The sequence below is a fragment of the Populus nigra genome, chromosome 5 (genome assembly GCF_951802175.1).
Source record: "Populus nigra chromosome 5, ddPopNigr1.1, whole genome shotgun sequence".
NCBI lineage: Eukaryota > Viridiplantae > Streptophyta > Magnoliopsida > Malpighiales > Salicaceae > Populus > Populus nigra.
Genome location: NC_084856.1, coordinates 16,108,576 through 16,120,631, shown reverse-complemented (window position 1 = coordinate 16,120,631; position 12,056 = coordinate 16,108,576). Strand labels below are relative to the sequence as shown.

Genomic DNA, 12,056 nt, shown 5'->3' with positions numbered 1-12,056 from the left:
AAAAGTTAACACAAGTTTTGTTTTGTTTTTTATTTTAAATTTTTTTTATAATTCTCTTTATGATATAAATTGTGAATTTAATAAAATATCCCATGTTACATCAATCCAAATTATTAAAATTACATATTTATAATATTTTTTTCTCATTTCAGCACCAAACATTATTTTATATATATAAAAAGAAAAACCCCGACACCGCAGCGGGCAGCAAGGGTAGTTTATTCCTATTTCAGGGAATGATCTAGCCAGCACTATGCCCCAGTAATTAGCAGTGTCCTAACATCCTGCTCGAACTTATGTGGCTATATCCACAAGGTATGATATCATGGAATTCGCCACCAAGTTTCAAGGCAAGCAAGTTTGACCCAACCTTAGATCAAAAGAAAATAAAGTTGCATAAACAAGCTGATCCACAAGAAGAGAACTTTCTGTACAATTTTAAGATGTTTTATTTTACACAAATGTTCCATTTCATACAGTTCTTTTCATGACAAATTTTCACAGCACTTGCCATGCGTTTTCAGTATGCTTTACAGCAGGATTTGTAGTGTTGGATGCTGCTACTAAAACATTGACGAGTGACGTTCTGCACATCACCTATCTCTTATCTTTAAAGTTTATTGCGGTAATGGACGTAATTCCCGTAAACAGAAGTTAATTATCTGTTGGAAGTCCATTCTGTGTCCAGGCAGCAAATCCACCAGCAATGTCAGTCACTGCAGTAAAACCCTGCAGAAAGGATTAAGCTCTAATCAGTTTTAACAAGCTCCATGCATGGTCAAAAGACCTGGAGCCATGGAAATAAATTCAGACTCCCACTAAAAGATAGGCTTGCGTCTCAAGTGCAATCACAGCTCTATAAAGTAAGCTTGCAGCCAAAGTCGAAAATCAAAATGGGCATTACTGCATTGGATTGAACCCGAGCACAACTCTTTAAATCTCATAAATCCTAAAGGTAGCTACAAGGAAGCCGTGAATAAGGGAACTTATTAAGGAGACAAAATATCAAGAAATCCACCCCTTTTTATGATCCTAATCTGTGCAAGTTTTAACTATATGCAGACCAATCTTGAATCAGAAAATAATCAAAAGCTTGCTAGCATGCGATCCGAATAAAAACAACGGCTCTTTGAATTTCTCAGTACTGCAAGATTTATGCCGTGGCTATTTTGAAAATGACAAGCTAATTTCCTTGCTTAAACTATACTGATAGTAGGTGGGAAGTAAATAGCAATGCAAGCCATGGGGCAAATCATGCTGTGCCTTCAAGAAAACTCGACTTATGATACTTTACCGAATTTCAATTTTTATCTATCGAACACGAAAATCAACCAAATTTAAGATTTACAGGATGATGTGCTTACAGCAGCTAAGAGATCAGTTGCAGCCATCATAGACCTTTTCCCAAGCTGGCAACCCTGCGAAACCAGAAGTTACACACAGAAAAAAAAAGAACAAGTGATTGGAAGCATATGGAGTTTCATTCGGGAACTCACGACAATAATTTCATCATGTTTTCTGAAATGTGATGATACTTGCTCCACAAATTTGGGGTTCTTGGTCATTCCTGCATCGAAACAAACATTAATTAAAACAGAATAAGGTCTAAAGGACAATAGGTGAAACGCAAGTGTAAGGAAATGAAAGAGCGAAATCCTCCAAAAACAAATCTTGTTTGGGACCATATTCATTCTTATTTTAGCTTCGGATTCTGAATTTATTCCTATATATCCACAAGTGGGATTTGCACTGAAAGCCAAAATGCTTCTCTATCTTGGCCACCAATCTTGAAAACTTCAACGAACACAATTTCGTTCTTTCGAAGTGGTCAAAACTTAAAGTCATACTTGCTTCTCAAAAAGACCTATTCATTGATTCAATTTCAGGTGTGGCCAGAGTAGGAAGCAAAACAAAGTGGACAAGTGAATCTTGAATTGCAACACTAGGCACTTCCAGTGCCAACTTAAAGATGAGAATACATTCAATGTATGCATTCCTCTCTAATCAGATCCTAGTAGGATTTATAATTTCCAAATTCGAATCCTTTCGGTGAATATATCTGATTAAATTGCTATGAAGTCAAGGAAAAATGATTGCCTGATCCAACTTTGTACATATAAGGAATGTTAATTGCTCCTGCTGCATGTCCAGCACTAAACTCATCAGGAGTCCTGCAAAATTATCAAAATCAAAACCATAAAAGTTAGATATATAAAGACAATATAAGAAAAAAAATGATAAAAAGGAACAAACTTTCCCAAACTGCTTTCAAGAATCAGTACCTGACGTCCAGATATCTGTGTCCAGCTTGATGAAGCTCATGCGCCACTCTTACTGGAACTGAAGTTGGAATTCCAGTAGCCTCCAAATTCCATCTCAGAGACGTCTTTGGGCTTCAAAAACAAAACGTATTGGTACAAACAATCCCACTAAATTATCTCTAGCTTTCAATAATTGACTACACACTTAAACGTACCGAAAGCTCAAACTTTTGTGATTGATATTGATGCTACATCTCCGAGAATTCACTGCGAAAACCCCCCTCCTACATGCAACAAAAGAATAATAAACAGAAGCAAAAAACAGAGCTCAGGTCACAAGAGGGAAAAAAAAGAAGAAAAGAAAGACCTCTTGTTAAGCTGTTGAGGACAAAGAACTGGACGAAGTGTGGTGCTAGAAGTTGAGCTACCATAGCAAACAACAGCCTTTGCTGCCATTTTTTCCCGCTCTGTATTATACTGTTTCTTACGCTTGATAGTCCTTTTTAAGAGTCTGCTTTGTATGTATGGCTTCTGGCTATGGAGGTTATTTACATGGTTATTAATAATATCTGTGGCTTTGAGAGATGAGGAAGAGAAGCATGGCGGCCACGTATTGATGTGATGGTATCGTGATCCAACATACATCCGAAGGAATCACAAGAGGGCAAAGGTTGTACACCCACACTTGCATGGATAAGTTCGAACCTTAAATCTGGTCCGTAATATATCTTCACATCTCCAAATTCATGGTTGTTGCCTCCTACACGTGGCCAAATGGGCTGACTTCACTGCCAACACACACACACATTTGGAAATTAAGCATTGGATTACCATATTTGATTTTTTACTTTGGGACGGGTGGGTTGGTGGGTGGGTGAACGCGGCTGAAATGATATTTTATAAAAATTAAAATATTTTTTTGTTTAAAATTAATTTTTTAAATATATTTGGATTATTTTTTATGTGTTTTTTTTAAAAATTATTGTTTAAACAAATAAAAATAATAATTTTATTATATTTATAAATAAAAGATACTTTAAAACACAACTATTACTACGTTATCATATACTTTAAAAGTTCAAACTCATGACTACTTGATTATCGAGGCTCTGATATCATGTTAAAGAATCATCTCAAGTCAATAGTTTAAGTTATTGGGTTGAATTGATTATTTGACAGCACTGAACATGGTTTTTTTTTTTTTTTTGTTATTTGTATTTTTAAGTTTCAATTTCTTCTTTGCAGAAAAAGAAAGGAGAAAACTCAATCAGTGATCATGTAGAATTATATATTGTAGACAAACTAAGAAATGACGGATAATGAATCTCTCAATCTTAAATTAGGGAGAGCACTTTGACGGTCCAATGGTCCAATAAACAATGGGCTTTTATTTTGGATTAAGAGGTAGGGCCACTTTTGAGGGTACAAGAAATAATTGGTTTTTATTTCACATGAATTAATGAGCTATCTAATCTGCCATTTTTCTAGATTAAAGAGGATAATCTTTCAAATCCAAATGGCATAATATTGCAATTTCGGTATGCTTAAACGCATCAAAAATCTGGTATTTAAAGGGCATAGAAAAAAAGGTCGTAATTATAAAGAAAGCATCCTTACATTTTTCACAACTTTTTAATAGCACTTATTAACAAATTTATAACCCTTTTTAAGTATTTTAAGAAGGTGTTTAGTATTGAGGTTTAATTTATTTTTTTTGTTAATATTTGATTTTTTAATATTTTTAAATCATGCTTTGGTATATATCAAATATTTTTTTTTAAAAAAATAAAATTTTAATATATTTCTAAATAAAAATAAATTTAAAAAATAATTTCTATCCATAAACAAATCATAATATTTGTTCAAAACCAAAAGCGAGAAAAAAACCTCGAGGGATTTGCTTACATACGAAAATAAAAATATGGTACCCTTCTGGATCCTTTTATCCTTTTGATAAGTTTTCAAAGAAGAAGAAAATTTATAAGTCAATTCTCTATATTGCTGTGAGAAGAGAAAAAAAAAAGAAGAATAAAACAATATAAGTTTGATATAAAATTTATTTATATAAACTAATTTATTTATAACCTACAATGTTTGCTGAATAATTATAGAATTTAATTTGTTATTAAATTATTAAATATTACTAGTCATTTTTTCATTGGGTAGTTGAAATAAATAAAGAATTCTTATAAAAAAACATTTAAAACTATTAATGAATTCTTATCATACTTGAAAATAATATTATAGCTTATTAAAGATTTTTATAGAACTAGAAAATTTTCATAACAAGTCGCCGTATCCTTGTAGAAAAAATTTTTTTGCTAAATAGAAAATTTAATATAGTTTTTTAAAAAAAAATTAACAAAATTCGTATAGTTTATTTCGGCCTCCATCATAAGATCTCGATCCGAACTTTTATTTATCTAAAATTTTATTCTAACATAAAAAAATATTTTCATTTTTTTTTAATAAAATTTTAGCATGATTCAACTATTTAAATTGAAATTTTACTTAAAATCATAAAACTGAACGGTAATAAACTTTAAGCTAAAATTCAAATGAACTTACTCAGTCAGTATAAAAAACACCTTGCTGTACTAGGCATAAAAGACAAGCGGGAGAGGTAAAACTTATCCTTAGTACGTGCACAATCTTCTGTTGCTAGGGATGGCTGCCTCTGGTTTAGCAACAGCCCTTATTTTTACCGTTTCCTGAAAAGAAATTTTACCCTTTCAAAGTTGCGGTATGGCCGTTTGACAGTACGTAGTGAAAATTTTCTAGTACAAGATTTAAAGGAACTTCAGTACATGCACATTCTTTCTTCGTACATATTATTAATTTCACTCCATAAATTGGTACTTTCACCAAATTAATTTTAATTCTATCTGTTATTCAAGGTCTTGTTTCTTGTTTTATGCGCTGTTCAGGTAATGCAGCGTATAGAAATTCTTAGCAGTCATGAATGCTGTTTTAGCATGTTAGATACCGAATTAAGACAAGAGGACGGAGAATAGTTGGAAGTGCAAGTGTTGTGAGTTCATTAGAATGTGCAGCTACGTACCACTTCAATTTCGAGGATCATTTCTCTGGAGTTCGACAATATCGTGGCGTGAAAATTTGTAAAAAAGTGCCTAGAGATGATCAAGAAGCGCGCAGCCTATGTAGCTCTTCATGGTCCAAGTAAAAAGTTTAAGACCATGCCAAGTTTTGAAGGAATGACGAGGCAAGAGATATTGGAGGCTGCAAAAGGAAGTTCAGAGCACGGGACAGGAAGTCAGTGACGAGAGACCTTCTTCGCACGGAGAAGCGGGGAATTAATGAACCAAGAATAGAGCAACCTCTTTCGCCTGGAGCAATGGCATGGATGATGGATGGCTTGATTGGGAGGATGAATTTAACGGGGAAGGTAGAGTTCCTGGAGGGATTGAGCTTGATGAACCAGAGAGTACTGGACCAAGAATGAATTTAATTAAAACTTTGATTTTAAGACAAGTCAAATACTTAAATTTTAAGGATTATAGAGGCTATTGGTTATGCTTAATTATCAATAAATACTGCTTGCGTTCATCGTTTGTTGTATTTATTTATTAATATCACTGTGTATATTTATTAATATGGAATTCAAAATCCATCCCAAAGTTCAAAACCCATCAAATATACAATGGTTATAGGGAGAATTGCTTTTTCCATTTAAAAAAAATAAAAAAAACAAGTAATTTTTTTTTGTACTTAGAATGTGAAGTATTATTGAAAAATTTTAAATTGTTATTTATTTTTATAAATTACTACATTTCTTTTATATATTTATATTAAAAATTAATTTTAAAAAATAAAAAATATATTATTTTAATATATTTTAAAAAAACAATTTAAAAAACAATCTAAATTGTTATGACTCAACCGAAAGAAAGCAGGCCCAAATTATATGGGTCATTCGTTGGGCTTGAGTCACAAACCGACTTGATCTTTAGACTCAAAACACATTTTCAATGTCGAAGTTTCATCTCAGAAAAAAGCAATAACTTAAAAACGACCTCGCCCATGATTCTTGTTCACTGAAGAACACAGAGAGAATCAGGCAGCAATGGCAAGTTTCCTCAACATCACATCTCCTCCGTTCTTCTCTTCAAGAACATCACTTTCTCTCTCTCCACCACCTACTCTCACTTCCCAACTAACCCAATTCAAGGTTTTGCTGCTTTCTCTCTATATTCATTCCAGTTTCACTTCATAATCTTCGTTTCAATTCGCTGACTTCTTCTTTGTTTATCTCTTGAAGAAGGGTTGGTGTTGGAAACTAAAGTGCATGCCTTCGTCAGGGCCAAGTCAAGAGAGTGATTCAGAACAACATGAAACGGCACCATCTCCTTCAAACTCAGCTTCTTTATTGTCTTCTTCAAGTGTTTCTACTTATAATTGGTGTGCAGGTCTTGGTGGTGTTGGGTTTCTTGAAACTGCATACTTAACATTCCTCAAGCTCACAAATTCTGATGCTTTTTGCCCAATTGGCGGTGGCAACTGTGGTGATGTTCTTAGCAGTGATTATGCAGTGGTTTTTGGTATGTTCATTATTAATTTTCAAAGCACTTTGTTTTTCCATTCTGTTTAGTTTGTTAATTATTGAGAACAAGGCAGTTATTATTACGAGGAATGCTAATAGCGGTCAAATTGTCATAGGATGTTCGAAAACAAATAAGCCAAGTTTTTTTTAACAGTTGTCATGTTGTTTTTGATTTCAAATTTAGAAGTGTTTATATGTTGCGGTCAAGAAGCAGAGTATTCATTAGTTCAATGTAATTAAAAAAAACAAAACGTAATGATTTAATTGTAGGGTAAAAGGGGATCTTGTTTCATGTATTTTAACAGGTTAGGAGTTTACTATTTTTTTTTCCCCTTACCTCGTCATTCATCATAACTGAAAAAACAGAGAGGGAAGAAAAGAGAAACGGAAGACCCACATGTTTCACTAAACTAGAAGCGGTGATTATCGTATAAAGTAATTGGAGAAGTGCAAAGAAAAGGTGTTGAGTACAAACCAGGAAGAAGGGGACGAAGGTTGAACATGGCATAGGAAAGATTGGTGGAGTAGAAGACTTCTTTGGGGTCTATTGTAAGTCTTGAAAGTATAGTGCTCAATCGACATCTTGGCAATGGTGGTGGAAATGGGCAGGAATTCTTCTAAGCAATAACGAGAAAGAAAAATTGTTGAACATTATTGTATAGGGGTCTAATTTCAAGCTTAATATAAATGACTGATCAAATGGTCATTTATTGCACTTAGATCCAGTCTGCCAAATTTGAGTCTTTAGTTAAACATTTATTTGCAATATGAACATGGTGGGAACCATGTGCGGATGCTTTATATGTTTATTACATGCACAATTCTGATTTGAGAATGATGACATGTGATCACATATTAATGTGCATTGCATGGGTGTGGCAGTCTTGATCCTCGTGACTGTCATTAGATTTTCTTTTGTTGTTATTTATTGTTTTTACTATATATTCTATCTTTAGAATTTTTCTATGTAACCACAAAACCGAATAAATTTGCCAGTAATGTGATATATCCCTTTTACATTTTCATTCCAGGTGTTCCTCTTCCATTGATAGGAATGATATCATATGGTCTAGTGGCAGCACTTGGTTTACAGTGGTCTGGAAAGAAGTTTCCCATTGGTATCGAGGAGTCTAATGGTCGCTTGCTTTTACTTGGGTGCACTACCTCAATGGCAGTTGCTAGTGGATATTTCTTGTACATTTTGAGCACAAAGTTTTCAGGGACATCTTGCACTTACTGTTTATTGTCAGCTTTCTTGTCATTCAGCTTGTTTTTCATCACTTTAAAGGTGTGGTTTCTTGTGCTTGTTTTTCTCTTTTTTAATATATTGGACACGCCTCTTATCAGGTTCATAAAATGATTTGATTCAATTTCTGCTTCCCTCTTTTTGGCTGTACAAAATAGGATTTTGATTTGGAAGAGATACAAAAGTTTTTGGGTTTACAGCTATGTATAGCAAGCGTGGTGATTTTTTCATTGAACACCTCTTATGCTACACTCCAACCTGCCAGCTCAAGGTGAATAACATCTTTTCAAGGATCATAGCATTTCTGTTTTACTTTCATTAGTATACTCTACACGCAAACTTTTTTTTTTTTTTCCATTTATGAAAGTCTGGCTGTATATAATTCTCAACGTTGGAACTCTTATACTTTGTCAATTCAATTCACTAATCAACGCTACTAACCTGGTAGATGCAGAATTCAATTGAGTTCATAAGTTAGTATTTGCCGTAGTGAGAATGTCAGAGTGCACTGTTTGCAGTTGTTATGATGGTTATATGTTGCTTGGCCATTGTCATGCTTCTATACTGTTTTGTTTATGTTTTCAGTTTTAAGATACCCTGATGTGCATGCTCCGCATTCTTTTTGCAAGGGAATCTGTGCCCTGACATATTTCCATCTTCATCTCTATGATAGCAGCCTGGCTGATATTAACCTGGAATATTTTACCACTGAGATAACCACACCTTCGAGTCCTTTTGCTATATCTCTTGCAAGACATCTACAATCTACAGGAGCTAAAATGTATGGAGCTTTCTGGTGTTCACATTGCCAAGAACAAAAACAGGTACTTTATTCTTCTTTATTAGTGGTAGTATGCGAGAGTTTGACAGTCTTCTCAACTTTCACTTGATAATCCTTGCAAACAACGTGGAATTTGAAATGAAATTGACACCAGAAACTAGCATTATTTACTGTTTGAGTTCAATATTAATTACCTTGGTGATCTTTACCAGTATGCTAACAGCAGATGGATATTTGAAATGTAAAATCAAATGTTATCTGAATATAGCACATTTTTTATAGTGAGACATCATTGCATAAAGTGAAATAAAGTTTGCTTTCCATTTATCCCGACATATGAATACACAGTTATCTGAATAGAGCACATGCAAATTTGCAGAGACAAACAAATCATTTGCCTGTTTTATCGAAGAAAATAAATTTTGAATTATCCCAAGTACCAAAATATAATATTTTGTAAAGAACCGTTTTCAATTCTGGCATGTTTCCAAACAGTGATATGTGGCTAGTTATAATATTTTCTTCATGCTGTTGATGCATAGATGTTTGGGAAGGAGGCAGCAGAACTGTTGAACTATGTGGAATGCTTCCCTAATGGATTTAGGAAAGGAACTAAGATGATAAAGGCATGTGCAGATGCTAAACTTGAAGGATTTCCAACATGGGTGATCAATGGTCAGGTATGGATATTTAAATGTATCGAGCTTTCGCTATTCCTTGACCAAAAAGATAGCATCATCTATCAGTGGTCTCTTTTTTTTCAAACTCACACTACTTGTAGTAGCATAGGTTAAAGTATTTGGCTCAATTCCCATTCCTGTAAGATTCTAGGAAACATGTTTTGTTTTTCGCTGCTATAGGATTTTAGGCTATAGGATTTTAGGCAGCTCAGTTTGTTTGATTAGATTAGATTAGATACCACTAATTGATTATTAACTCGTTCCAATCAGCATTGAAAGCTGTACTAAACAGCCATTGAATCATACTAGAAGAAGTTCTCTCTCTATTGTTTTCCCTATATAAAGTGATATTCTCATTCACGTAAGGTGTTCCTTGCAGGTTTTGAGTGGAGATCAAGAATTGTCTGAGCTTGCGAAGGTATCTGGGTTCAAGATTGAGGAATCCAATCAACCGAGTTAGATTATAACTATTTTTCTGTAACATAGAGCTTCTGTACAGTTTATACTAAATATTATCTCAGGAAATAAGGATTCGACTGTGCCAATTCTATATTACAACAATTATTATTAATTACTAAAAGAAACTAAAAAAAGCTTTGGGTTTCACTGTAGCATAAAAACAAAACCACTGGATTGTTATGGTGCCCCTCAAGTTTTTTTTTTTTTTTTGGTTACGGTCACTCAAGGTTTATCCTTGATTGGCTTCTTGTGGAGTTATCATGGTGTGAGGAAAAAAGTCAACGCTTGGTTGATACTTGATTTTACGACTGAATTTGAAACTAAAATAAGTATTTGTGGATTGATTTGAACGAAAAGGGAAAATGTGATTGATTTGTGTGCCATATGCATGTGTGAGAAGGGTCACTGCAATTGTGCGATAGCTATCGACCTTCAAAAATGACATTCCTTGGCACAACTTTATTGGTCTTGGCGGGATATTCGAGCATGACGATGCTCTAGCTTGACTTCAATAGTCCAATCAACTTCTCTTTCTCTTTTCTTTTTTCTCTCATCTTCTCTGTTTTTTTTATGTAACTCTCTAAAATAATGAAGTGAGATGTAATTTATTTTTTAATGTTAAATTTGGTTTTTATTTTTTGAATTTATTTATTTTTTCATTTAACATTAGGTTAATTGAGAATTAGATTTTCTAAATTTTTTTTTGCTTGCTTTTTATTAGGTTATCTTGATATTATGACCCAGATTCAAATCTGACAAGTTAACTTAGGTGGACTCGAGTTTGTTTGTTTTAATCCTTTTTTTAATTGATATTTTTTCAATTTTATTATTCTACATTGAATTGATTAAGAATCACTACTAGAAAATTGAAAAATGTTGATAGAATATTCCATTGGTATTTAGGCAAAATGTTCATCGATATTTTAATTGCCGATGGAATTGCCAACGTGAACTTGTTATTAGAGGATATATCGTTGGGGATTTTAGACAGAATAGTCTTGCCAAAAAATAAGATTGCATCGCCTATTTTTCTTTGGAAACTTCATCGATAACTAACTTGCCGACATAATTTTTCATCGCCTATTCCATTAGAAATCTTTAAACATTCTGTATGTTTTATCAAAAGTTCTAGAAGGGGTGCGAAGATTTGGGTGAAATTATTGATGGATATTCTGATAAAATTACCTTTCTATCAGTGAATCTATCAACATTTTCACATTTTTTTTGGTTAGTTGTTATGATCTCCAAGTCTATGATTCTCACATAAATACACATCATCAACAATAATAACAACAAATCACAACCACAGTTTACAGTAAACCATAACAATAATGCATATCCGAAACAAAATATACTTATATAAAGTTCATATTACATTAAAATTTCTAAAATCCTGAACTAGAAAGTTTAGGAGAGGGAGAAAAAGGTCCTGAACCAAAAAGGTCTAAAAGGAGGAGGAAAATGTATATCCATGTATATACTTAATGCTTACTTATAAGGTCTAGATTTTAACATTGCTTTTGTTTCTTTGCATCTTTAATATCTAAGAGTATACTCTAATGTTTAGTTTTACACCCTAAAATATTAAAGTCTACATTAAACCCTAATATAAAATGAACAAAATGACCGGTAAAGGGTTTTTGATATTTTGATCAAATCCTAATAGATAATCATAAACTAATTACGATATCTATTTTTTTTGCATTTTTAAAATATGAGAAAGATGCAAATTTTTTTCTATTTTTTTATGAAAACATGCTTGGAAAACTTTTAGGATTTGGTTATATGCATGAAAAAAAAACATTTTTTTTAAAGAGAATTAATTTAAAGTTTTTTGAATTTTCAATTTTTTTAAAGAAAAGTTTTGGAGAAAAACAAGTATATTAATACCAGATCTGTATCTTATAGTATAAAAATACAGCCTGATACTTTAAAATGAACCTCGATAATTTTTGGATTTTTTTTAATATTATTAATATTATTATTAAATATAAATCGGGTTGGACCCAACCCAGTCGGTCAGGTTAGGCCAACTGGTGGCTCAATAAACTCTTCTTCTTTTTATCTT

General features: G+C 32.9%; 2 protein-coding genes across 4 annotated transcripts; one reads left to right on the top strand and one right to left on the bottom strand.

Moving 5' to 3' along the window:
* Nucleotides 1–406: 406 nt before the first annotated feature.
* Nucleotides 407–2,953, bottom strand: LOC133693400 (rhodanese-like domain-containing protein 15, chloroplastic). The gene is made up of 7 exons (XM_062114607.1): nt 2,629–2,953; nt 2,477–2,545; nt 2,283–2,393; nt 2,098–2,171; nt 1,497–1,567; nt 1,365–1,418; nt 407–729 (listed from the first exon to the last, which is right to left on the bottom strand). Exons 1-7 carry the CDS (start codon nt 2,904–2,906, stop codon nt 655–657), a joined length of 732 nt encoding a protein of 243 aa, XP_061970591.1. The 5' UTR covers nt 2,907–2,953; the 3' UTR covers nt 407–654.
* A 3,295-nt stretch (nt 2,954–6,248) lies between these two features.
* Nucleotides 6,249–10,135, top strand: LOC133693878 (thiol-disulfide oxidoreductase LTO1). 3 transcript variants are annotated; one of them, XM_062115237.1, is made up of 7 exons: nt 6,249–6,450; nt 6,544–6,820; nt 7,854–8,110; nt 8,227–8,339; nt 8,742–8,892; nt 9,392–9,529; nt 9,909–10,135. In XM_062115237.1, exons 1-7 carry the CDS (start codon nt 6,346–6,348, stop codon nt 9,987–9,989), a joined length of 1,122 nt encoding a protein of 373 aa, XP_061971221.1. In that variant the 5' UTR covers nt 6,249–6,345; the 3' UTR covers nt 9,990–10,135. The 3 variants fall into 3 exon arrangements, with proteins under 3 accessions (XP_061971221.1, XP_061971220.1, XP_061971219.1); XM_062115236.1 differs by having other exon boundaries at nt 6,252–6,450; nt 6,541–6,820; nt 8,745–8,892; XM_062115235.1 differs by having other exon boundaries at nt 6,253–6,450; nt 6,541–6,820.
* The last annotated feature ends 1,921 nt before the right edge of the window (nt 10,136–12,056 follow it).